This window comes from Neolamprologus multifasciatus, chromosome 16 (genome assembly GCF_963576455.1).
Source record: "Neolamprologus multifasciatus chromosome 16, fNeoMul1.2, whole genome shotgun sequence".
Classification (NCBI taxonomy): Eukaryota; Metazoa; Chordata; class Actinopteri; order Cichliformes; family Cichlidae; genus Neolamprologus; species Neolamprologus multifasciatus.
The window spans coordinates 10,434,909-10,461,545 of NC_140454.1; the positions used below are offsets into that span (position 1 = coordinate 10,434,909).

General features: G+C 43.3%; 1 protein-coding gene across 7 annotated transcripts in view; it reads left to right on the forward strand.

The window, feature by feature from the left end:
- pikfyve (phosphoinositide kinase, FYVE finger containing) overlaps window positions 1-26,637 on the forward strand; it is a 36,088-nt gene that overhangs the window by 6,956 nt on the left and 2,495 nt on the right. For 3 of the 7 annotated variants that reach the window (XM_085134905.1, XM_085134901.1, XM_085134906.1), the window contains exons 4-40: window positions 928-1,037; window positions 1,910-2,081; window positions 2,553-2,760; window positions 4,070-4,096; window positions 4,320-4,409; window positions 5,622-5,778; window positions 5,881-6,038; window positions 6,543-6,654; window positions 6,892-7,039; window positions 7,278-7,442; window positions 7,801-7,860; window positions 7,950-8,079; window positions 9,723-9,903; window positions 10,033-10,107; window positions 10,239-10,346; window positions 10,432-10,572; window positions 13,102-13,228; window positions 13,308-14,185; window positions 14,286-14,693; window positions 17,191-17,291; window positions 17,378-17,449; window positions 17,550-17,721; window positions 17,955-18,133; window positions 19,377-19,490; window positions 19,778-19,886; window positions 19,957-20,111; window positions 20,226-20,322; window positions 20,838-20,895; window positions 22,876-23,007; window positions 23,090-23,210; window positions 23,652-23,747; window positions 23,843-23,923; window positions 24,662-24,756; window positions 24,855-24,914; window positions 25,170-25,346; window positions 26,158-26,261; window positions 26,336-26,464. In XM_085134905.1, the coding sequence (XP_084991031.1) occupies window positions 928-1,037; window positions 1,910-2,081; window positions 2,553-2,760; window positions 4,070-4,096; window positions 4,320-4,409; window positions 5,622-5,778; window positions 5,881-6,038; window positions 6,543-6,654; window positions 6,892-7,039; window positions 7,278-7,442; window positions 7,801-7,860; window positions 7,950-8,079; window positions 9,723-9,903; window positions 10,033-10,107; window positions 10,239-10,346; window positions 10,432-10,572; window positions 13,102-13,228; window positions 13,308-14,185; window positions 14,286-14,693; window positions 17,191-17,291; window positions 17,378-17,449; window positions 17,550-17,721; window positions 17,955-18,133; window positions 19,377-19,490; window positions 19,778-19,886; window positions 19,957-20,111; window positions 20,226-20,322; window positions 20,838-20,895; window positions 22,876-23,007; window positions 23,090-23,210; window positions 23,652-23,747; window positions 23,843-23,923; window positions 24,662-24,756; window positions 24,855-24,914; window positions 25,170-25,346; window positions 26,158-26,261; window positions 26,336-26,464 (5,507 nt within the window). The remainder of the gene's footprint in view (window positions 1-927; window positions 1,038-1,909; window positions 2,082-2,552; window positions 2,761-4,069; window positions 4,097-4,319; window positions 4,410-5,621; window positions 5,779-5,880; window positions 6,039-6,542; window positions 6,655-6,891; window positions 7,040-7,277; window positions 7,443-7,800; window positions 7,861-7,949; window positions 8,080-9,722; window positions 9,904-10,032; window positions 10,108-10,238; window positions 10,347-10,431; window positions 10,573-13,101; window positions 13,229-13,307; window positions 14,186-14,285; window positions 14,694-17,190; window positions 17,292-17,377; window positions 17,450-17,549; window positions 17,722-17,954; window positions 18,134-19,376; window positions 19,491-19,777; window positions 19,887-19,956; window positions 20,112-20,225; window positions 20,323-20,837; window positions 20,896-22,875; window positions 23,008-23,089; window positions 23,211-23,651; window positions 23,748-23,842; window positions 23,924-24,661; window positions 24,757-24,854; window positions 24,915-25,169; window positions 25,347-26,157; window positions 26,262-26,335; window positions 26,465-26,637) is intronic. The other 4 variants (XM_085134902.1, XM_085134907.1, XM_085134903.1 and 1 more) reach the window with 4 other exon arrangements.

Consider the following 26,637-nt stretch of genomic DNA (forward strand, 5'->3'; position numbering starts at 1 on the left):
AACTGGTTGTGTTTGAAATCATTCATGCATTCCCTGCTGCTTGTGTCAGGGGTTCTGTGTAGCAGACGAGATATGAACTCATTGGCAAAATGACACAAACGCTTTTGGAAACTTGTCCAGTCACTTTGAATCATGTCACTGTCATCAACAAGTTCCTTCTTTCTCACAGTGCATGATGGTATACAATCCCTGGATAGTGACCTGCTCAGAAGAGCTTTCAGAGCACCATATTTACACTTACCGTACAATCAGATGGCAATACAAAATGTCTAATGGAAGTGAGTGATTTGGGACACAGCCATTGTTATGTTGGAAAGAGAAAACAAAAAAAATGATGCACATAAGCGCTGTAACATCCATTTTCGTGTCTTTTCTGATTGCAGTGGATTGGCCAGGTGAGGGCTCTTCTGCACTGTGTGGTTTTACTAAAGCTATTTTGGCTGGACTGTAGCTGCTCAGTCTGAAAAAATAGCCCGTGTGTGTCCGAGTACATGCAAGGGTGTGTGTGTGTGTGTGTGTGAGAGAGATTTGCCTTTTAAAACAAAGCGCTTCCTTTTAGTGTTTGGTTTGCCACTCAGGTACTAATAATTGGAATGTAATTCGTTATGATTGATTTTTAAGCTAACATTTCTAGTCATCATGCTTTTTTGCCAACTTATTTATTTTTTGTTTTTTTATTTTTTATTAACTTGGATTGTGTCATGTCACATTTGCAACTTTAAAGGTAGTTGTTCATTGTCAAATGTTTCTCATTTAACTGTGTAATTACATCACCTAAGAGAAGCCAATGTAGCATTTATTCAGATTAAATATATATATAAATTTTTAAAAGAGGAATATTTGACAATGCGGCAGGACTTATTTATAGACTTATTTATTGTGCTCACTTGTTCTGTTTGTTCATTTGTTTGCATGCATGATTTTTAGAGGGAAGCGGGAAATCTGTTGCATCTCTAAGTAATCATGACCCTCGTACTGCTGTGCAACTTCGCACTGCACTGAAGAGGCTGAAGGAGATCATGGAGGGAAAGAGCCAGGTAAAACAGAAACTCCTCTATATTTGGAAACATTTGTTTACCTTTAGTATTTCATTATAATATGCCTTTTCTAGGAAAAGTGTGAATGTCCAGTCCAGTTCAAAGGTTTTGAGCGCTAAAAGTGAACTGAGTTTGTCTGTTTTTAATCAACAATGTCATAAATATGGCCCAAGCCATGCAATACCTCTCTAGGGCTGTGCCATATCATCCTCAATAATACAGTAAGCATCTTTACCCGATGCAAAAACAGCATATTGCAAAATTTTTGTTGTAGCGATGCCATGCATTTATCTTCTCCAGTGTGCACAACAATAACATAACCCTGGTGTACATAAAACAGAGCACAGTACTACAAATGATGTCACTGAAGCACTTGGTAGTATGACCAAACACTGGATGGAAATGACTGCAGTTACATGGTGGGAAAGCAGGGCCCAAGATACGACATTATGTCACAATCTTGCGCAGCTCCTGAAGACAAGGTTAGCTTATTTTAGTTATTATTGAACTACAGTGTTCAGTAGTAATTTTGTACTTATACTGCTGCATAATGCTGCTGTATTTTTACTTACTACCATTGCACTATACAATGGTGGTAAAGCTTCCGGGCAGCCATCCCTCAAGACTTTCTCCTTTGAAGCAATGTACTTTCTGGGATTGTAACATCTAGTTCTTTTATTGAATGAGAATGTTGCTGGGACCTTTTTTCAATAGAGAATTGGGAAGTGAATTAGGAACTCAATTTTTCCCTATATTATCAAAAATGTGGTTCTTGCCAATTTCCTTGATCTATCGTGATGTCATCTTAAGGTCATATCACCCATACGTCTCTGTGGATGAAAGCAGCATGCTGTGATGTTGTCCCCCTTCAGGACAGCGATCTGAAGCAGTACTGGATGCCAGATAGCCAGTGTAAGGAGTGCTATGACTGCAACGAGAAGTTTACCACCTTTCGCCGCAGACATCACTGCAGGCTGTGTGGGCAGATCTTCTGCAGCCGCTGCTGCAACCAGGAAATTCCCGGAAAGTTCATGGGCTACACAGGTAGGGTCCAGATATCACTTGGTTACGAATGTATCAGAAAACTGTTTGTAATCCACCAGAATATCTTGCATTGTCATTTTACATCATCCTACATTAATGTTAAAAACCGACTAGAGTCGGTGTCATTTTTTCTGAATTGTGTCACAATAATGTCATTTTCAATACTTTGCTTCACCCAATGTTGGTCACACAGTTCTCTTGTGTTAAGGAACGCACTGATGTTTAACCTGAATCCTGGCTGATATCTGTCTCGTTGACTGTTATCAGCAAATCTACACAAGAAAATTATATTTAATGATGTCATTGGGCGATACTTCTCTGTAAATAGGATTGTTTTCATGAGTAGATAAATAACCTTGGTGGAAGCACTCGTGACACCTTTGTGAGAATAATTCCTCCCATTTCTATTAACTGTCACTCTTTCCTTCTTTACGCCTCTTCCTGTCTTGGTCTGCCTCTCTGTGTTGCCAGGAGACCTGCGGGCGTGTACATACTGCCGTAAATTAGCATTAAACTACGCTCACTCAGCTGACTCGGGCTCTATCGGCGAGGATCTGAGCGCCTTGTCTGACTCTCCCTCCTCTGTGTGTGTGCTGGAGCCCAGTGAACCACGGACGCCATTGGGTGGGCGCAAGTCCAGCAGGAACATCTTCCTTGAGGAGGACCTGACCTGGCAGAGGTGACACAAATGCACACTTGGTGGCAAGTTATATCTGAGAAATTTCAATTTACATACCCAGATGGAACTGAGCTTGTAATATGCTGTATGTAAAACCTGATTTCTGGCACTTATGTTTGAATGATTTCCAGTTGAGTTTGAACAAACACAGGTAGAATATAGGCTTTCTGCATGATTCCTTCACTATCAGCTCTGAACTGTTGTCCTCCTGTCTTTTCCTGACCACTCCTATAAAAATATTTCATGTTGTAAAGTTTGAGTACTCACAGGGACATAAAAGAAGAGACACGCACTGCTCAGACAATCAGACTGGGCAGTCATGTGACACCTGTTTTTAATGCTGCTCTGATCAGACACGGGCTTCTGGAACAAGGCTTACATGGACATGGGAACATGGAAGTGTTGGAATGCTACTATGCCAGCCAACTCAGAGACCTGGCTGGCACATGTAGTAACTATGAATGAGAACAAGTCTGTAATGACTATGAAGTACCTGGTAGCTCATTAGAAGAAACCTGCTATCAAAGCAGGAGATTCAGGGGAATAATAGTGGTCAGTATGGACATAATGACCCAACCCTGGTTAGAAGAGAGCAGTGTGGCTGAGAGTGATGATGCTTAACCACCTGCAGCAACAGATGTATCTATTGAGGGCGCAGCTCCCCCAGCTCACCGACAAGGCCCTGTCAGAGGAGATGCTTCAATCCAATTCAGTTTTATTTATATAGCACCAAATCACAACAACAGTCGCCTCAAGACACTTTATATTGTCAAGTAAAGACCCTACAATGGCAATCTGCACCTCCAGCCGTCATACTTCTTCCTGTTCACTAAAGTCTGTCATGAAGGGTCCGTCTCTTAGTGGAATCATGCTGTTTGATGTCTGTTCATCTTTTCCTTGCTGGATTTTCTGCTTCAGTGTGAAGTTTGTAGGTTTTGTACTATGTGCTTGGTTAAGACCCATCAAGCTGAATCATGTTACACATGCCTTTAACATGTGATTCTAATTATTTAAGAATCTGCTTAAAGCATAACTAATCTCAACTTTCCTTTTGAAAAATGGTTGACGATCTTCTTTTTTTTTTTTTAAAGATATCTTTACCGTGCACAGACAGAACAGACAAATTGTTAAATGAGTCTTCAAAGACTTATCTGTTTCAAACTTTCTCCAAGCATATGTGCATTTTACAACTTGTGCTTGTTTGGTTGCAGTTTTAAGTCTGTGTGCTCCCCTGCTTTTTCTCTGTCAACTTCCTTCAAAGAAAATCTGTTTCCTCTCTCTCTCTCTCTCTCTCTCTCTTCTGGCATAGAAAAACTCCTATTGGGATGAGAAAGACGTGAGTCTTGCTGTTTGTTTCATTCTTTTTCTTTTCGTTTCTTCTTTTTTTCCACATGTGTCTCAGCTTTAGCGGTCAGTTAGCAGAGGCTAATGCTTTCTAGCTCTGTAAAGAAAATAGTCTTCTGCATTCTGAAATCTACTGATCATAAATGTGGGCGAAGAACAGAAAGGAAATGCAAGGACTGCAGGAAGAGTCTAAATCCAAGTTTGTGTGTTGTTAGTATGATTCATCAGGAGCCTCAGAACAGCGGCCTCACTTCAAGGCTGACCACACTGCAGGAAGACGTAGGAAAATCACCTGTGAGGAAGAGGTCAGTCGCTGCTTTTTGTTTGCTTGTACAAATTACATTATGCACAGTGTGTTCCAGCCTCGTTCCGCACAGGTAAAGAGGAATTTTGGTTTTCTCCGTGTTTTCTTCATGCCAGCAGGATCTGAAGTTTTTTTTAGATCACCTCAATCTTTATCCAAAAACAACAAGCTATCCAGATCATTGCCACATCGAATAATTCTGTTTCCTACTTCATTCCTATATTTCTCTGTCTCCATTTGTTACTGTTATTTTTGTTATTATCGTTCAGTCTTCATTTAGTAAGGTCATCTAATGGAAATTGAGTTCTAGGACTGGATTTTCCAAAGCTGCAGCCACACTGGGGGAAACGGTTATTGTAGACTGTGGCACAAACAGAATTGCTGTGACTGAGTGCGAAGAGCTTGTGATCTTGTTGCTTTTTAAATGGTTGCTTTGAAGCCAAGGATCAGGGCTGCGACCACTCTGAGACAGCTGCTGTCTTCAAAGAAACTTTGGTGCATCAAGAGGACAATAAAATATCAATAAGTCCGAGTCAGACTGCTGTCAGTTTGAGATTGAATTGAGTTAATTTGGTAATTCCGTGCATTTGTTTGTGGTAACAATTGTAATACACTGGTGAAAATCATAGTAATATTTCTGTCTATTGCAAATCTTTTGCCACATACATGCACATAAATTCACACTAAACATAAATCCACACGAGCTGCGTTCAGAGTCCTGCCAGAACCTCCAAGATTTGAAATCAAATTTTCTCCACCAATAGTGACGTTGCTGCAGGACAGCAGCTGAACTGCAAAAAGACACATGTGCTCAGCAACCTATACGAGTATTACTAGAATGCAAGCAGTTGAATTGAGTCGTCTGTTGCGACTGAAGTTGGGCTCGTCGGTGCAGACTGACTCAGAGTGATTTCAGGAAGTCAGTGTTTCTAAATAAGACAGGAATTATTTTTGATAACCGTCACCAGTTTGCCTGAGTGTTTCCACTCACTGCAACATGAAATATTGCGATCATGACCAGAGAAGTAATTTTCCAGAGGCAACACAGTTAATTGTATCTTCTGTTCTTAGCAGTAGAAGTTTATAAAGAAAGATTATTGAGCTCAGCTTTTCAGCTTATTTGTGTCTCAGTCCAGAACAACCTTGGGTAAAAACATCTGTACAGTTTAAATAGCTAGAAGCCATGAATGTGAGTGGTTCCTGTTCCTCTCAGATCTGCCAGTGTGACCACCATGACGCTGGATCGCTCTGTATCCTCTATGGTGCCTTCCTACGACAGCTCAGTCAGCCCGCCAACCAGTCGATCCATGTCAGGGACCAAGAGCGGCACCAAGCTGGACCACAGTGAGGAGGAGCGAAAGATCCTGCTGGTAGCTGATTTTTCCTTTCTCTTCTTCTGATTTCATGGTTCACGGTTCCTTGTTGTTGTAACACCATCTGAGTGATGCCAACCAGTACAACATGTCTTGTAGGATTCCTCTCAGCTGAAGGATCTGTGGAAGAAAATCTGCCACAATAGCACAGGAATGGAGTTTCAGGACCACAGATACTGGCTCAGGACTTACCCAAACTGCATTGTGGGAAAGGAGCTTGTCAACTGGCTGCTGAGAAATGGAACCATCTCCACCAGGTACGATTGCATTGGAGCAGGGCTGAGGAACTCGAGGCCTCCTGGGCCGGTGTCCTGCAGGTTTTAGATCTCACCCTGGGTAGACACACCTGAATCAAATGATTAGTCCATTACCAGGCCTCTGGAGAACTTCAAGACATGTTGAGGAGGTCATTTAGCCATCTAAATCAGCTGTGTTGGATCAAGGACACATCTAAAACCTGCAGGACACCGGCCCTTGAGGCCTGGAGTTGGACACCCCTGCCCTGGAGAAACAACAATGCTTATTTTCTTCTAGTGCGTTAAAGGTGTGTGTTTCATAAACATCGTTGGACAGGTCTTTGGCATCTGCATCTGCATGCACATGATTAGGAATTTTTCTAAAAGTTTCTAATAGTTTGGTAAATGACTTTTTATGTGTACATGCATGAACGGTTGACTGACTTCCCCTGCTTTGATAAAAATATATTAACACGTTAAAAGCTGCTCTCACTCATGTTTTACTCTGGTTTTTCCATGCTGCAGGGCACAGGCTATTGCAATAGGCCAGGCATTAGTAGATGGTCGCTGGATCGACTGCGTCACACACCACGACCAGCTGTTCAGGGACGAGTATGCTCTCTACCGACCTCTTCAGGTGAGAGCTGCTTCCTGCTGATACGCAAAGCCTGCAGATAGTGAGGGAAAGCCGAATTACAGAAATATTTTAGGATACCGTCTAAGTTGTTTTACATTTGCTGTAATCCGCATAGACTCATTGCAGCAGTTATATTGATTCAATGGGGTGGGCTTGATTGCTCAAGGGGGTCATACCACTGATTATTTCAGTGCAGGTTAATGTGCAGACTTTGACGTCACGCTGTTTGATCTTTAGAGCACAGAGTTCTCAGAAACCCCATCTCCAGACAGCGATAGTGTCAACTCCCTGGAGGGACATTCAGAGCCATCTTGGTTTAAAGACATCAAATTTGATGACAGCGACACAGAGCAGCTTGCAGATGAGACTGAGTACGCCATGCCCAGTACGTATCTGTGTGACACTTTATTCAGTGTTTTATCTTTGCAACTGAAGCCTCTTTGCATGGGGTTTGGTTTTAATGAATGTAAATATGTTGCAAACTGTGGGAGATTTTTGTATTTCTACTAATTTTTTAATTGACACATGTCATCTACAAGCTCTCACATTTTACACCGTATTTACCTTCATATTGATTCTCTGCATTCCAATCTGTGTGTGTGTGTGTGTATGCATGCATCTAGACTCTGCCAGCCCCAGCAAGAGGACGTCAGTTAGCAGTTCCCATTCTGTGGTGGATAGTGACTCAGCCGCCTCTATAAACCTTAACATGGAGCAAAACAATGTCAACTTTCATGTTAAGAAGCAGTCCAAATATCCACACGTGCCTCCTGCTGCTGAGCAGAAAGGTAAATATTCACCTGTACGTGAGGATCCTTGGCCACAGTGACTTCGTCTGTCATTAGGAGTTTGTAAATTGGCCATAGGTGTGAATATGAGTGTGAATGGTTGTCTGTCTCTTTGTGTTAGCCCTGCGACAGTCTCTGCAATGAAATTGTTTTGTGAAACAAAGTATTTATGCTGGGTCTGTGGTAGAAGCAGGGCCTGTTTTCTTCCACAGAAGTGCAGATAACATGCAGGTAATTCCACGTGCTGTCTCAGTTTTTTTGCTGATGGATTTCATTTCCTGTTTTTTAGATTTTTTTTAACAAAAGGAAATGCTTGGAAGTGTTTAAAAATAACACTTTCTTTTTGTTTTTTAAACAGAATTTCTTTTGTCCGAGGATGGAGTGCAGAACATTGTCATAACTGATGCATTCATTAAAGGTACGAACTCTGCAGATCCTCACTGATTTAATTAGTAACTCACTGGCATATCTGACTAGGTAAGCAAACTTCTTCAATTCTTGCCACAGAGTCTCTGTTCAACCGTCGTGTGGAGGAAAAGGCTAAAGAGATGATGTTCACCCCGCTGGGTTGGCACCACAGCTCTTTGGATCAGCTCAGAGAGGAAAACGGGGAGAAGAAGGCCATGGAGAGGCTGCTGTGAGTGGATGTGGCACCACTATGATTATAGAGCAATAGTGTCAAAACTAGGGCTGCAAACCACAAACTACCAGTTTGCATTCACTCTTTACTTGCTATAGAATAGTCCTTTGATACTGGTATGTAATAGATATAGACATATAATATTAACCCACAAGAAGAGGTACAAATAGATAAATAAATATAAACAAAAACACAAGTGTATCAAATTAAATCAGATGTAATTTAGGACACCATGTTTGAACCTAAGGGTGTCCATAAGTGGACATAGCACCAGGACACCCTAGCCTGCAGGTCGATGATCGATTTTGTCGATGACCAGACCTGCGGCCATATGTTCTGGTAAAGAGAGGGGCTGAGCTGTCAACTGATCGCCACCTGGTGGTGAGTTGGATCAGGTGGATGCTAAACGTATAGTGAGAGTGTGCTGGGAATGCCTGGCAGAGGCCCCCGGTCGGAGAGATCGGCAGAACTTCAACAGCTTTTCGAGGAAGATTGGGGACATTGAGTCCCAATAGACCATGTTCTGCACCTCCATTGTCGAAGCCCCTGCACGGAGCTTGGGCCGCAAGGTGGTTGGTGCCTGTCGTGGTGGTATTCCCTGAACTAAATGGTGGACACCAGAGGTGAAGGGAGCCACCAAGCTGAAGAAGGAGTCCTATCGGGCTTGGTTAGCCTGTGGGACTGTAGACAGCCAAGCAGAACGCAGCTCAGGCAGTGACTGAATCCAAAACTCGGGCGTGGGAGGAGTTCGGGGAGGCCATGGAAAAAGACTTTCGGACTGCCTTGATGAGATTCTGGCAAATCGTTAGGTGACTCAGGAGGAGAAATGCTGCTGACTTAGACTGAGAACATTGTTGGGCGGTGGAAGGAAAGCTTCGAGGACCTCCACTGGCATGTCTTCCAAAGTCTGGGGACAATGAGGAGAACTCGTCTATCTCTGGGGACGAGGTCACTGAGGCAGTTAAACAACTCCTTTTTTGGCAGGGCCCCTGGTGTGGATGAGGTTCGCCCTGAGTTCCTGAAGGCTCTGGATGTAGTAGGGCTGTCTTGGTTTATATGCCTCTACAATGTTGTGTATACATCAGGGGCAGTACCTCTGGATTGGCAGAGACTGGGGTGGTGGTTCCCGTGTTTAAGAAGGGGGACCGGAGGGTGTGTTCCAACTGTTCGGGGATCACAGTAGTCGGCAATAAGTCAGACTTTCAGGTGGGTGATGGATTCCAGCCTTTGTCACCAATTCTGTTTGTAATTTTGATGGTTATAATTTCTAGGTGTAGCCAAGTTGCAGAAGGCTTTAACTTAGGAGGTCTCAGAATCTCATCTCTAGGAGGCAGCCGGGGAGAAGGAGGTCTGGGCTTCTCTGCTTGGGGTGCTGCCCCCACGACCGGGCCCCAGATAAGCAGAAGAAGATGGGTGGATATAATTTAACTGTCGCCATAGTTGACATTGTGCTACAACAGCCAAAACCGTAAACACAGCTGTGAAGTTAATACTAAATATAACCAAAATAAAGAGAAGAATTCGGTAAAAATGAGGTAAAGAGCTCAAAAAAATGCTTTGAAGATGACAGTAACTTAGAAGGTAAGCTGCTGGCATTTCTACATGGTAGAAGGTTTCTAACCACCTGCCTGTCTGTTTAGTTCAGCCAACCACAGCCACATGATGGCGCTGCTGCAGCAGCTGCTCTATAGCGAGTCGCTATCTCTGTCCTGGCGGGATATCATCGTACCCGTGGTCCGGCAGGTCGTGCAGACGGTGCGGCCCGACGTTCGCAACTGCGATGACGACATGGACATCCGGCAGCTGGTCCACATCAAGAAGGTTGAAGCCAAACTGTAGCCGCAACCACTGTATTCATATTTAGTCTAATTAACTACATAAACAGTATAGTCAGTTTTATGAGTAGCTGAGTTACATTCAGTTATAACTGAATCTTTATTTGTGGTTCAGATTCCTGGAGGCAAGAAGTTTGACTCAATGGTCGTAAATGGCTTTGTGTGCACAAAAAACATCGCCCACAAGAAGGTAGGGTCAACTATTGTCATCATATGAATCTGCAGTTATATCAAGAAATACAGTAAAGGAATGTACCAGTTGTTGAATGAAATATGTAAAGAATAGCTGAAAGTAAACTAATCCGTCTGACCTGCAACCAGATGAACCCCTACATCAAGAACCCCAGGATCCTGATGCTCAAGTGTTCCATAGAGTACTTGTACAGAGAGGAGACCAAGTTTACCTCCATTGACCCCATCGTCCTACAAGTGAGTCACTCCAGCAGTGAAACAGCAGAGGAAACGAGCCTTTTCTGTGCTTTTCTGAAAGAAGCTTTCTTTGTCTCCACCTCAGGAGCGAGAGTTTTTGAAGAACTATGTGCAGCGCATCGTGGATGTCCGTCCAAACCTGGTGTTGGTGGAGAAGACTGTTTCTCGTATTGCTCAAGACATGCTGTTAGAGCATGGCATCACACTGGTCATCAACGTCAAACCGGTCAGTTTAACGTCAGTGTTCCACTCAAAATATATAGTTTACTTTCTCTAGTTTTACCTTTACCAACAACAGTTTCAGTAATAGTTTCTTTTGCAGCACTGTCACAGTGGCATTAATGGTGAACTGAGAAAAAAGTATTCATATAACATGTTGTATGCACATTTAATACACCGAGAAATAAAATTCTTTCAATTGGTAAGATTATAAAATTTCTGTCACCTGCTCATTTTTATCACAGTTTTGGGTTTTGAGTGCAGCCAAAATCACAGCAGATTGGTAGAGGCATCACATCCTGCCTTGATAAATGTTGTGGAAAGGTGCTGGACATGCAGGTCTGAAATAAATAAATCACTGTGATGTAGGGGTGGGTTTTTATAATCGATTTATCGATTAAAATCGATTCTGGCTCGGATAACGTAAAATCGATTCATTAAAATCCTGAATCGATTTTTTAATATAAATGTATTTTGCCCAAAATATCAGAATCTCAGGTGAAAGATCACAAAATTTCAACAACCACCAAACAGCTAAGACAGTAAATGAGAGCAGGAACACGGATTCTGCACAAAGACTTAAACACACAGCGCGACCCGCAGATCAGAATCAGTTAGATGTCGCCTTTCTCACGGTCGGGGCTGAAAGCTGACAGCTCGCTGATTCTGATCCGCGGGTCCGCGCTTTGTGTTTATGCCCTTTATGCGCTGATTCTAAAGCTGTTAGTTTGATGTCTCTCCAAACAATATTGACCGAACCAGCAGCAAAAGAAGATCCAAACTACGCTTCACATAAACATCGTCATGAATTCACTCTTACTTTTACTGTTTTGCTTCAACCACGATGCACAGCTCTCTCTCTCTCTCGCTCTCTCTCTCTCTCTCTCGCTCTCTCTCTCTCTCTCGCTCTCTCTCTCTCTCTCTCGCTCTCTCTCTCGCTCTCTCTCTCTCGCTCTCTCTCTCTCTCGCTCTCTCTCTCTCTATACTTCAAGAACAGTTTCCCGTCTAAAAATATGTTTTCTTGATTATTCGCTTGCTTGTTACACACAAGTCTACCGTTGTTTACAGCGCTGTCGGCCAACGTTTTGGTTTTTTTTCGTTTTATATACTTCCGAAAAGAAAACCTAATTTCTGCCGTTCAACAGGCTTCTGAACAAATATAAACTTTTTAAAATTATGCAAAATGCAAAACGCTTAGCCGTGTCTCTAATAAAACCGCTGTAACTTCAGAGGTAATGTTCATGTGTTGATTAACGGTTTTCTTTCGTTTTTGATGTACTGCAGAATATTTGTATAAAATCCCAGGCCAGGAAAACCACCTTCATGTTTTTCTGTGTTTTATCCTCAGCTACTTTGACACAAAGGCATCTGCTGTGATGCTCACACCTTTGATAAAGTCTTGCATGTGTCAGCTTCCTTTTTATAGATACAAAAATATGTAAATGTACTGATCTGAATTATAATATTTCTGACTGTCAAAATTTCCCAGATTCAAATCAAATTGAATCGAATCGAATCGAATCGAATTGAATCGAATTAAATTGAATCGTGAATCGAATCGATTCGGGACCTTGTGAATTGGAATTGAATCGATTCTAGAAATCAGTGACGATACCCAGCCCTACTGTGATGCACTTAGGTGGGCACTAAGTTAAACTTTGAGATGTAATCTGCATGTAAAAAATGGATGTAGTCATGACGACTGACCAAATCACAACAACAGTCGCCTTGAGCTGCTTTATATTGTAAGGTAAAGACCCTACGATGATGCAAAACCCCATTAATCACATGACCTCTGTGATCCAGCACTTGGTGACACTGGATCTGAGAGGGAGATGCCTGTGACCATGTAAACGTTGGCAATGTAACACATAACTTGTCAATCACAAGGTGGGACAGCCCCAAAGAATGCCATGTATCCCGTCTTCCTGTACTCTAAGCGGAAAGTGTTTACCGAGGTCATAGATCAAAGGAGCCGAAGGGTCATTTTCTCATAGACGTCGGTATAACCGGATTTCTCTTTGCAACCAGAGAAATTACCCTCTACTGTCTTTTTCTTAGCTTTTGAGACTCATCTTTCTCCATCTTTAGTAAAAAGTCTGTGCTGTGAGATGAAACAATTGAAGTGTCTACTAATAACAGGAAAGAATAAACGCCTTCTCCTTATGGCGTTCGTCAGCGTCGTCAGCTTTGTACTTAATATTTGTGGCATTTCACGTGTATAGGAAACCCTCCAATGTATTTACCACAGCTCATTGGTTTTCTTTGCTCAAGTTGGTGGTCTGATCAGTCTCCTGCCTCAGTGTTGGGATTAGTGTAACTTGTTGTCCTCTCACTTCACATTGCTAGTGTATAATGTACGTGGTCACCTCATTGCTTCTTGACTTTTCTTGTGTGTATGCTCTTTTACTCTGATTCATACATTTTAAAGAAACAAAGCTTGGTCTGGAACATCATCATCATCTAATGGACCTGCTAGAAATGTCTTTGAGGAGATGTCTTTGCTCAAGTGTTCATTTTTTCCCCTCCTTTTTAGCAAGTTTTGGACAGAGTGAGTCATATGACTCAGGGAGACCTGGTAATGTCCATGGACCAGCTCCTCACCAAACCTCGTCTGGGGACCTGCCACAAGTTCTACATGCAGCCCTTTATACTGGCAAACAGTAAGAAGCACACACTCCTCTCAGTGGACCCTGCTGCAATGATAGGGCACGCTGTCATTCTTTCTCTTTGTCCTTCCAGGTGAGGTGAAGACATTGATGTTCTTTGAGGGCTGCCCTCCTCATCTTGGATGCTCCATAAAACTACGTGGTGCTTCAGAGTACGAGCTGGCCAGGGTGAAGGAGATCATCATGCTGATGGTATGCGTGGCCTACCACTCCCAGCTGGAGATCTCGTTCCTCATGGATGAGTTCGCCATGCCGCCAAGCTTGGCACAAAGCACTTCGTTCCCCTGTCTGCTGGAAGGCGCCGCTGCTTCAGAGGAAGAGGCAGATGGAGAGAGGCCAGGGAGCGAGAACAATGAAGAGAGCCCAGAGAAAACTGCAGGAAGTGAAGATTCTGCATCTGCAGCACAGACTGAGAATGAAGGGCTTCCCTTAGACTCTTCATCTAAAAATGGAGACATAGAAGCTCTCCAAGACAAATTGAACCCAAAATCACCTACCCCATCTGTCCGAAAGGATGAGGCTCCTGCAGAGACGAGGACCTCCTCTCCATTTTCCAGCCCTCCTGCACCGCCCTTTTCTTTGTCCCCTCCATTCCTCATGGAAGAAGACCAAGAGATGACGGGCTCCGACACGCTGATCGCAGCATCTGATGGGGATATGGGGGGAGAGGCAACGCTGCTGAAGCAGGAGTCGTTAGGTTTAGAGGATGGTGATGGATCAGAGACACCAACTCCTAAGTTGTTCAGAGACCCCCTGCAGGATGACACGGGGATGTTTGTCGCAGAGCAGGTGGCTTCATCTGACGACCGCCTGAAGTCCATCTCTGCAGTGTTCAAGCAGGAGCTCAAGGACGTCATCCTGTGCATTTCTCCCTTCATCACATTTAAAGAACCATTCCTTCTCACACCAGCTGGCATGCACTGCCCCAGCAGGGACTACTTTCCTGAGCAGGTACCTTAGTTTACTTAGTTGCCTGCTTGCACTTTGGCGCTGTTTCGGAATTTTTCCCTGATTCACAGACCACTAATTTGAGTTTTTCCACGCCTTGTAGGTCTACCTTTCTCCTCTCCTCAACAAGGACCTGAAGGAACTGGACGTGCGCAGAAAACGGCAGCTCCTTAAAGACTCAGCCCCCTCCTCACTGGTTGGAGGACAGACCAACGGTGTTGTGCAGCCGAGGCCCATTGAGTTCCTGCCTTGCCACGGTCTGACCAGCACCCGCATTGTAGAGCAGCTGAGCAATAGTCAGAATTTGGCCGAGATGTTGGCGGACTACAGAGCAAAGGGGGGTCGCATCCGGCAGAGAGAAACCCATGACCCCTTCAACTCTGCCACAGCTGCTGCCAGTAGCCAGAGCCGGGGGCCTGATATACCAGGCAAACCATCAGCGAAGAGCGAAGGAGAAGAGGAGAGGCCGAGCAAACAGAGCGAGATGAACTGGGCCCCCAAGGTGAGCAACGCAAGGCCGATCATTCTTCACCAGAACAGAATTTCAAACCATCAAAATGTTTTAATCTGACACTGCCAAGCACAGTGAGACACTATTTGTTTAGCCTCCATATATTTGTAACTTCTGATAAATGATGCATGCTTGTGTGATGTGTATTTACTAGGGGTGCAACGATACTCGTATCGATATTGAACCGTTCGATACAGTGCTTTCGGTTAGGTACGCACATGTATGAACAATACAAAATTTTTAATTTATTTTATCAACTTTCCTTCTGACGGTGCTGTCTGTGTTGAGCGCTCAGTGGATCTGTGCTCGACAGTGCAGCCTAGGCGGAGTAGTCGAACGCAGATTCACTGAGTGCAGGGCAAGCTAGCGAGACAGAAGTTAACCTCTCCTTGCAACATGGCAAATTGAACCTCCCCTACCTTCATTCAGATCTGGCGTTTGGAACTATTTTGGTTTTCATGTGCCGTATGACCCTGAAGGTAAGCGTGTCATGGACTAAAGTAAAACAGTATGTTGGATGTGCCAGCAATGCTCAATTACATTAGTGGGAACTAGTGTGTTAGCGCAGTTAGCTCGTTAACGTGTTGGCCGTCCAGCCCCACGGGATCCACGGTAGCTCGTTAACGGAGATTTGCCGTGTTGTGGCGTTAACGTCATTTCAATGAGATTTACGCTGACAGCACTAGTGGGAACACAACGAATATGACTGCACATTTACACCTACATCATCCTAGTGCAAAGACAAGTCGAAGCAGACAAAAACAACAAGCACGCATGCTACAAACTTTACCCGAGTCATTTAGACAGCCGTTAGCACATGATTCTCCTTATGGGGACCTGATATGTTTAATATGCTGCCGAGAATATAGCCCAGAAGAAGCGTATAGTATAGCTTTTATTTTGGAAAGAGCCATTTCTCTGTAATAAACTCTCTTTTCCAAAGATGAGTGATTCCTCAATCAGATACAGGGCTGCAAAATCGCTAGCCCGACCTCCCGGGGATGGCGATTTTTCCAGTCGGGCTACCAAAATCTATCTCTGCCCTGCCCATCGGCCTATCGTAGGAAGGAAAAATATATGTCAATGCTTTTGCATTCTTTCGGAAATGTAGCTGGGTAATTATGTCATTGGCATCGGTGAGCCACTGTCAATATGTGACATATTGAAATCGCGTTTGAATTTGCGCTTGTTTTTTGCTTTCACTTTGCAATCGCGTGAACTGTGTATAGAGAGCGACAGTACTGATTGGTGAGTGACGATAATTTGGGCACCAATTCCTCTGACATCGTCTTATTAATCGTTAGCTTACTATGCAAACATGACAAGTGAAATCTCCCGCAGCAAGCTTAAACATGTGAGAGGTTGATCGTGCAGAGAATCGCTGAGCGTTATGTGAGTGCCTGTGTAAAACCAGCAGGATATATATTTTAGTTCTGCTGAGCCAAATAAGACAGGTCAGAGTGAAGAAGTGACAGCCAAAGAAAAGCTTACCACAAAACGGAAAAGTTATGACAAATCGGACTATAAGGCAAAAAGAAAGTGCAGCTTTATGGTTTCATGGACAAAAGAATTTCTGTGGCTGCAATATGAGGAGCTAAATAACCAGGGCTGCACATAAGTGGTCCGCAGGTGCGCATTTGCTGTCAAAATAAAAAATACGCACAAGATAAGAAGTTGCAACTCCTGTTTGCGTACATAAGATTTTCAGGAGGAGAACAGACATTTGTTTAGAACTCTTAAAGATGTCGAAGAAGCTCCTTTAAGCAATTACTGTGATGGTCCTCCACCTCCAAAGAAATGTCAGAAGGAGTCCGAACCACAAAAGAAGCGCATATTCTCGGAAAAGTGGTTGCAGGAGGTGAGCTGGCTTCAAACAAATGATGAACGCACAGAGATGTGGTGCAGAATGTGCCGTGAAAATTTAATAAATGACAAATTAAAAAGGCATGAACATTTTTTTGTATCGAAAAAATATCGAACCGTGACACCAAAGTATCGAACCGAACCGAACCGTGAATTTTGTGTATCGTTGCACCCCTAGTAGGAACCAAAGCAACGCTGCCATGAAGTGGCAGACTCTATAAAGATACAGATGGAGTCACTTAGCACTGACATCATTGTAAAAGTAAAAGCTGTGTTTCAAACCGCTTCTGACATTAACATCAGCACAAAACCGCTTCATGTCATGGGTTTTCATGGCTGAGCAACATCTGTAGACGTCATGTGTAGGTGTCCCAGTACTTTTGACCGTATAGTATATTTGTAGTACAAATTGCTCAGCATTATGCTTGACGCTGTCACTGGTTCGTGTGTTTAGCTGCCTGTCTGTAGGGGTATTAGAAACGGCTGAACTAATGTGCAAAAGCACATCCAAGGGAACCTTTTAGTAGAAAGTGCCTTTGCATCCTAGTTGCACTGCTGAGCCAGGACTCCTCAGCTTTGATTTAAGAAGTGTATCGAGGTGTTTGAACTTATTCTTTACTTTACTCATCCTCAGCTGGACTGCCTGAATCCCATCAACCATCAGAGGTTGTGTGTGCTTTTCAGTAGTTCATCTATTCAGTCCAACAACGCACCCAACCCCTGTGTCAGCCCATGGTAAACCGGTCATACAGAGATAATCTGTAAATATGAGCCGAAATAAAAGAGAGAACCTGGAGTCACTGCCCTGTGTTTGTCAACAGGATTGTCACGATGGAGTTTTATGGCAAGAACGACCTCTCTCTGGGTGTTTTCCTGGAACGATATTGTTTCAGGTACGACAACAAAGACGTGCCTTAGATTAATGAGATGAGATTTAAAAAGTTGGATTCTTGGAACATGTTGTAATGTGTTTGTGTGGATGCTCACCTGCAGGCCATCCTACCAGTGCCCCAGCATGTTCTGTGAGACTCCAATGGTGCATCACGTCCGTCGGTTTGTGCACGGCAATGGCTGTGTGCAGATTGTGTTGAAGGAGTTGGACTCCCCTGTGCCTGGTTATCAGCACACAATTCTCAACTACTCCTGGTGCCGAATCTGCAAGCAGGTCAGTAACAGTTCAGATAGACCATCTGGGGCCTTACTGTATGGTGTGTGTTCGTTTTCTATGGTCAAGCAATTAATCAGTCAAAAGCAGCTTAAAGTGTCCTCTGCTGTGTTTGTATCTTAGGTGTACTCTGCCAAATGTGATGCCACTGAAAATTCCACTATTTGCATGAAGGAATGAATGAAAGTGGTGACTTGGTCTTCTCACCATGCTTCTCTTCTCTCTGTCTGTAGGTGACACCGGTGGTTCCTCTCTCCAATGACTCGTGGTGTATGTCTTTTGCCAAATACCTGGAACTTCGCTTCTATGGTCACCAGTACTCCAGACGGGCTAATGCAGAGCCCTGCGGGCACTCCATCCACAAAGACTACCACCAGTACTTCTCATATAACCAGATGGTGGCTTCCTTCAGGTAGTCATTCACACTACTGCATTATAGCCATTATAGTGTCAAACAACAAATGGGTCAGAGAACAGAATGCAATGATCTCATGAATCTCATAAAACCTGTATTTTATTCACAGTTTACACGAAGTTTACACGGGGAAAATGTTGCATTTTAAATTTGATGTCAGCAACAAGTCTGAAAAAAGTGGGGACAGGGCCATGTTTGACATCCACTCCTCTTTTAACAGTTCTTAAATGTTTGGTAACTGAGGAGAACAGTTGCTCAGCAGCCTTCTTTTGCCTATTTTTCATTTCATGATGAGCCAAATGTTTTCAGTAGGTGAAGGTTCTGGACTGCAGGCAAGCAAGTTCAGCACCCGGACTCTTTACTACAAAACTATACTGTTGTAATACATGCAGTATGCATTTCACTATTGTCTTGCTGCAATATGCAAGCAATTCCCTGCAGAAGACCTGCTCTCTAAAACCCGTATATACCTTTACCAATGTGAAAGCTGCCAATTCCAGGTTACCTTTTGGATTTGTCTGACTCCAGAACAGTTTTCATTTTCTCCCGAGTCATTTTGAAACAAGCTTTGAGCTCTGGCTTCTGTTTAGCTTCTTCATTGCATGATAGAGTTGCATTTGTGGATGACATGGTGAGCTGAGTTCACAGACGTGCAGGGCCTCTGAGGACCTGAAGATCACAGGCATCCAGTATTGAGTTTCTTAATAAAACAATGACGAAACACACACGTTTGACAATAATATACATTACACCACATCTCATGATAGACAGTACAGCTACTAAAGTACACAGACACACAAAAATGCACATTTCAGTAATTTGTTGTTCACTCCCTTTTAAATCCAGTTTACAGGTTAATTGTGTTATCCACCTCCAACACTCCATGGCCCAATAAATGTTTGTTTGCTTGTTTGCATGATTTGATTACTTTGTAGAAATAGTAATTCTGATAAACACATAATACATAAATAGCACCAGCTATTTATGTACCTTACCTTATTAATTATAAGGTAAGGTACATATCCTTACCTTATAATTACCAAATTCCATCATAACTATTTATTGATAATATCTATGATAATAAAAAGGAGTTTGGCCTAAATGTAATAATTATTTACACATGGCTATTCATTTAAGTTAAAGTGTATTTGTATAAATGGTTCACAACAATACTTGTCTTAAAGCACTTTTAATGACAACAGTTTCAAATATGGGACTCTGTTTTTTCCTGTTTCTTCAGTTACACGTCTATAAAGTTGTTGGAGATTTGTCTTCCTCGGCCCAAGATCTTCATCAGGAACCTGGGACCATCCAAAACCAACCTGCAGCAGGACCTGAAGGACTTCACGCAGAAGTAAATACCACAGACTGAGCTTCACAAAAGAAATTAGTGTATTTCTACCACTACATCCTACGTAACAGCTGTTATGTTAAGAGAATTGCAGATATGAGATCTGATACCTCAACTTCAGATAATTGATATGACTGTTATGGAGGGTACCCTTTAGATTGTTACGGTTTTTACTTACTTAAACATGGAAGAACAAGGTCTCAGTGCATGAGGTAGGGGTGTAGTAGCATGTTTACAGTAACCTGCAAATCGCCCCCCCCCCCCCCCCCCCCCCCCCCCCCCTCCCCCAGAGTCACACAGGTGTACTTGGCCATCGATGACCGCCTCACATCCCTGAAAACTGAAACCTTCAGTAAGACACGTGAAGAAAAGATGGAGGACCTTTTCGCTCAGAAAGATGTAGGTTCTCCCCACATCAGTGTCTCTTGTTGCAGGGGGTGTCTTGGCTCATGTTGGTATTTATGTGCAGATGGAAGAGGCAGAGCTGCGGAGCTGGATCGAAAAGCTTCAGGTTCGACTGCAGGTGTGCGGCTCAGATTCTCCTCAGCAGCTGCAGGCTGTTATCGAGTCGCTGGTGGTGAAGAAACAGAGTCTGTGCGAGATGCTGCAGTCCTGGAACAGCAGGTGAGAGTCGGAGAATATGTGACACGTGCTTTATCACATCATCCATGCAATAAAAATGTCATGTCACCATAGCAACACCAGCACTTGGTTTTAATCCTGATTTCATACTTTCAGACTTCAGGATTTGTTCCAGCAGGAGAAAGGCAAGAAGCGCTTGTCTGTACCCCCCAGCCCAGGCAGACACAGGCCAAACACCACTGACGACAGCAAGGTCTGTAGCATCATTCAGTGAATGTTTGCATGCACTTCACTCAGTCACCCGTTTGCTTTACACGCTGTGTAGTAAGAGACCTGGGCTGTTTGTGTTTCTTAACCATGTAGTCTTGTCCTTACGACATAATGTTTTATAACTATGATGTAATATTATTGACTATAGTGACAGGAGTCAGCATCAGTATTGGGACACTGTGGATGGGTGGTGCATTCAAAACGCAACTTAAAAATCTGAGTTTACATCACTATTCACAGAACAAAGGTTTTCAAGGTGTGAGGGACGCGTGAAAGGGACGTTCCTAAAGGTTAATGTTAATAATCCGGTTTGTATTGAAGGTTCCTAAAGGGAATTCTTCTCCACATCTTCTTCCTCACGGTAACTTGACAACAAACCAATTAGAATGAATTTGAGACGTTCTTTCTGTTTTGTTTGTGGGTTTGAACAAAGCTTAGATTGTAGCTTCATGGTCCCCGTACATGCGTTATAACAATAATCTTTTTGTGTTTTAATAGAGTGCTGTGGAGTCCTCCCCTCGTAACCCATCACCGGTGGTACAAAATGGTGAGAAAGGTGAGTTTCTGCTTTACTGAGTGTGCTTCTGTGACTTCTCATTTAAAGTATTAATGTGAAGTCTTCACTTTACAATGTAAATCACCTTGAGGTGACTGTTGTTGTGTTTTGGCGCTATAAAAATAAAACAGAATGGAATTCAATTGTTTGGATTTCAGATTTTTGTGTGTTTGTTTCGATTTGACAATTTTATTTAAAAAAGAACCAGTGGGATACTTGCATATTGTCCCAGGAGTCCCAAGCATTTAAGTTACAAGAAGGTAGTGTCCCAAAAGGTTGATTCTGTTCCTCTGGACGCAGCGTTTTCATTGGGAGAAACGTTTCGTCACTCATCCGAGTGACTTCTTCTGTCTCAGCTGAGCGTTTCTCCCACTGAAAGCGCTACGTCCAGATGAACTAACCCTTTACTTACCTGGATGATTGAACCTGCATCAAGATGAAAAGGTAGTGTCCTCTTAAGGCAGTGGTTCCCAAACTTTTTTTGCTGGGCCCCCCTTGTTTTACAAGAAAAATCTTCGCGCCCCCCCTCGCGCGCGCACGCACGAACATCCTCCAACCACACACACCCATATTTTGCTCCATTGCGGTTTATTTCACACCTCAAACATTTAGTAAACAATTAAGCAAATACAAGTAATCTGCAATAAATTACAGGTAGTAAGAAAATAAACTACTAAGTCTTTTACGCTGCGTCCACACCTACACCGGTATTTTTGAAAACGCAGCTGTTTCGTCCACACGTAAACGGCGTTTCGAATCACCGAGAACGGAGATTATTTAAAACTCCTTTTTTGCGTTTATGTGTGGAAGAGGAATACAGAGTTCGTCACTCAACGTCAAAGGTATGTGCCTTTTTTCACGTCACGCTGTGCGCCACGTTATTGTTTACATGAGATGAATTGCAGAATGGCAGATAGAGACGAAATACTGTTAATCTGACTGTCTGAAGGTTTTACAGGCTTACATATACACACAGTTACTGTCCCTCCATTTAGAAAGGCAGAGGCGTCACGGTGTAATTATTTTACATGTAGTTGTTGTTGTTTTTTCCCCCTTTTCATGCCGCGCCCCCCCTGCAATGGCTCTGCGCCCCCCCTAGGGGGCGGGCTCCACACTTTGGGAACGTCTGTCTTAAGGGGAGGTGTAGGCAATCCATTTCTTCCACTTTTGTAAAAAGTTATTTCCTTTCTCAGCGACAGAGTCATCTTCTCCATTAAAGAGGTCCCTCCCTCGCTAGACTTGGAAGGTTAAGTTTATACCAGAGCAGCCAATCAAAATAGATCTACTAGAAAGGGAGTGGAAAGTGACAAAGAAGTAAGGGAGGAGTCTCACCAGGGCACAGTAGGAATGTTTTTAAATTGTCAGTCGTGAAAAGCTGCTCTTGTAAAGCTTTAAGATAAACATGAAGCTGGAAATAATAATAGGTCTCGTTTAAAGTTGAGATAAAGAGTTAAAACAACAGTAAAGAAAAAAAGCATGTAAATATAAAAGTCGGGGATCATCGTGGTAAAAGCTGTTTCGTTTTAACTCTTCGCCCCATAAAGACGACATTTGACAATCTCGTTGTACCCCTTAATGACGGAGTTTGACACCACGGTACATATCAATAAAGATGTGCTTTGGCGACCATTAGAATATTTTTTGCGTTTTTTTTTTTTTTCTTTTTTCCAAGGGTAACTGCGTAGGCAGAGACCACCCTCACTAGCTTCTGATGCAAAGCAGCCATCGCGTTATGTAGACGAGCCTAGAATATGAAAAACGCTCAGTTCAGAAAAGAACTTCAAGAGACAGCAACTGTTTTAATTCATGTCAGAAAGCGGGGAGCTTTGAGATTTCAGAAGATAAAAGCATAAATAATTTTTTCTACAATTTCCAGGTTAGGGTGAGATCTTCTCAATCAGTAATATCCCTCCATGATAAACCTTACTCAATGAAGCTGTTTGCGACACTTAGTTTTTCTTTCCCTCTCTTGTCTGGCAGAAGACCGTCACCTCAGTACGCTGTCCTCCTCCACTGTTTCCTCCTTGCTGCCATCACCAGGAGATCCTGGAGCCGAGCCGGTCACACCTGTCCCCTCCTTTATCGAGCAGGACTCTGTCAGCGTGTCAGAAGGTTCGCATTCCTCCTCTAATCTTTATCGTATTTCGTGCACCGTTACCCCTGCTCTACATGCCGTGTGCGTGCTCACTTTCAGACGTCTTTGACGGACACCTACTGGGCTCCACTGACAGCCAGGTGAAGGAAAAATCCACCATGAAAGCAATCCTCGCCAACTTCCTCCCTGGAAACAGCTACAATCCCATCCCTTTCCCATTGTAAGTACTGTGCTCTCAGTCTGTTCACTTAGACACTGATCACATATTGGCTGAACTGAAGAGAATTAGATACTTGAATAGTAAACAATACCATTAAGAAAAATAGTGTACTGTACTTAAAAGATGGACTAGGCCACTATGACATAAGCCATTTGTGTCTGGACTGGATATTTTGTAGACTCAACGTTAGCATTTTAGCTTCCACTATGTTGCTTTTTGATCCAGAAGTGATCCAGTTTAGATGAGAGGGTGGAGTGCTAGGTTATCATCTAAGGCTAAGAAGCTATTGCTATAAAGGGTGGGGTGAAAATGTGATTGTTGAAGTCAGTTAAAATAGATTCCCAACTTTGCTTTAGCCATCCAAAATAAAAGCCCAAAGAGGCGTGCACCACCTCACGTTCAGCAGGCATTGTTTCTGACTGCTGTGTCACATGTTTACAGTGATCCAGATAAGCACTACCTCATGTACGAACATGAGCGGGTTCCCATCGCAGTGTGCGAGAGAGAGCCAAGCTCCATCATCGCCTTCGCCCTCAGGTGACCACCTGCTTCCCTCCTCTCTGTTTTTAAATTGGCACTATTGATGTCACGTTTGGAAAAATACGCTAAAATATACGATTGTCACCATTCAGCTGCAAGGAGTACAAAACAGCACTGGATGATCTGTCTAAGGTGTCGAACGCAGGAGGAGACGAGACTTCACAGCCCAGCAGGTACGCTGCATTCCCACCGGAGCTTCAACTCTGTGCCTCAAAATCCACTGTGCAGCTGTTAGCTTATTTCTGTTATCTATTAATTATGTTTGCACTTAATTAATGAACACAATGCATCAGAATATGGTGAAGAATTAAAAGTAACGTCCTTATTGTTAACAATCATTTAAAATGCTAAGGTACTTTAATTTCATATATCCTCTTTAACCCCAGTTTAATTACGGAGCATCTCTCGCAGCTTTCCAATCCCATTATTTTCGTTTGTGACGAAGTGGCATCATCACACAAATCAAAACAGAATAATCTGACTGTTGGCTCTCTTCTTCCAGCCAACAGCCCAAGTGCCAATTTCTCACAATCTACATTTTTAAAATAGTTATTTTTATATATGTATTGATTGTGGTTAAATAGAACATAATGGAACATTTAGCACCTTTAGAGCCTCGGGAGATGGGGGAGACCAAAATTGATACTGCACTCTAAGTGAATGTTGGATAATAAAGTGATGACGATAAGCCAAGCATTAAACTGAAGTCATTAACATGACTCTTCAGGACTTGTTTCTGCTGCCCCCAAGTGGCCAAACCAGCCACACCAGAGTTGTGTTGTGTTAGAGGAGAGTAATGGTTTGAAAAGCTCAGCAGTGTAAGAGCAAAACTTACTCTAAAACTCAAATGGTTCAAATTTTAAACAAATGAATTCAAATGTGAGTCGAGTTTTCTACTGTCTGGTCCTCAGCGGTGGAGAGAGCCGGGTTAAGAGCAGCCCTGCCAGGCCCACCGAGACAACAGCATCACAGCAGAGTCGCAGCAGCACAGACACCGATTCTCTCAGTAAGTGTTCACATACAACACAAAGTCAGTGAAAGAGCAAAGGCTGTAGAGGCGTACCTGGAGGTGCAGTGTTTCAATTCTGTCTCTGTTTTGTGCAGAAGAGGCCGACTCAGCAGATAAGCAGAAGAAACAGGCCCTAAATCCACACGTTGAGCTGCGTGAGTGTTTTATTATTACTGTTTTCTTAACTGCTTTTCCAGTCGGGGGCTGAGAGTGGTGCACACTGGACAGGTCACCTCACGGCTTCACGCTTACTGTGGGAGAAGGTGCAGATGTCAAACCAAACCGTGTTGGTTAGGACACAATGCTGACCACTGCATTACTGTGTTGCACACTCTTTGGTTCAAGCTGAATGTTATCCCTCTGATAAATGTGTCTAAGCCTGCTGTTCCTGACTGCCTTCTTATTTTCAGAGTTCTCCGATGCCAACGCCAAGTTCTACTGTCGGGTCTACTACGCCAAGGAGTTTCACAAGATGCGAGAGGAGATCATGGAGAGCAGTGAGGAGGATTTCGTCCGCTCGCTGTCCCACTGCGTTAACTGGCAGGCTCGTGGGGGGAAATCTGGAGCTGTGTTCTACGCAACAGAAGGTTGGAGCTGATATCCTCACAGATACAACATAGATACAAAAGGGGCACATGAGCTTGCACGAGCATGTATGTGCACATGTGTAAAAGGAAGCGTGCTTGTGCTTTTCTAAATAAAATAGTAAGTACAAAATGCATGCAAAACATCGTGACACGTGAATATGGCAAATAATAAAGTAAACGCTATATCTGTGTGTGGCAGGCACTGAGGTGTCCTGCTTTATTAGGACTGTGTAATGATGGTGGCTGTAGCTCAGGTGTAGAGCAGGTCATCTACTAACCAGAACGTTGGTGGTTTCATCCCTGGCTACCGTGTTATGGACAAGTTGTTGGTCAGTGAGTGTGCGGCGTCCCTCGGGTTCCCCCACACTTGTAATGTTCAATTTGAAAGTCACCAAGATGGCAACAGCGAAACTTACTAACCACAAAAGCCATGTCACAGTGGCTGTGCCCATTGTTTATATACAGTCAGTTTATGCCCCACACGTTGAGTCACCTCTCCCACATTTTGATTGGCTCTAATGGGCCCGATTAGAAATATGCTCCCACCTATGAATGCAGCCCTACTAAAACCTACGGATCAGCTGAAGGCAAAGTTAAAAAGAATACGAAAATGAATACAAGGACCATAAAATAACCTTTATTTGTTTTAAAAACACGTCTGGTATGCTCCACACCTGCTCTCCGATTTAGGGACTTGGTCACTAACTATTTTGATAATGGAAACGACGCCAAACCTCTGCTAGCTTCAGACACTTCAGGATGCATGTTTTGTTCTTTCCTCTGATGTAAGTCCTGCTGTGTGTCCTGTCAGACGACCGCTTCATCCTGAAGCAGATGCCCAGACTGGAGGTCCAGTCCTTCCTGGACTTTGCACCCCACTACTTTACCTACATCACAGGAGCTGTGCAGCAGAAAGTATGCATCATAAACACTCACACCGTTTCTAACCATCTGATTGCAAATGAGTAACGAGCGTGTTTGCACCACAGCGGCCGACGGCGTTGGCGAAGATCCTGGGTGTGTACAGGATTGGCTACAAGAACTCTCAGAACAACACGGAGAAGAAGCTGGACCTCCTTGTTATGGAAAACCTGTTTTATGGACGCAAGATGGCTCAGGTCAGAGATGTGGTGTCACTCTGCCTCTCAGTGCAGACAGGACACACTGTTTATTCTTGATGTAGAACATGGAAAGGACAATACTTGTAACATGTTTGTCCATAATTCATCAAAGTGTGAACAAACATGTTTACAGGTCTAACACAAATCTTAGATCCATCACAGTTTCTTCA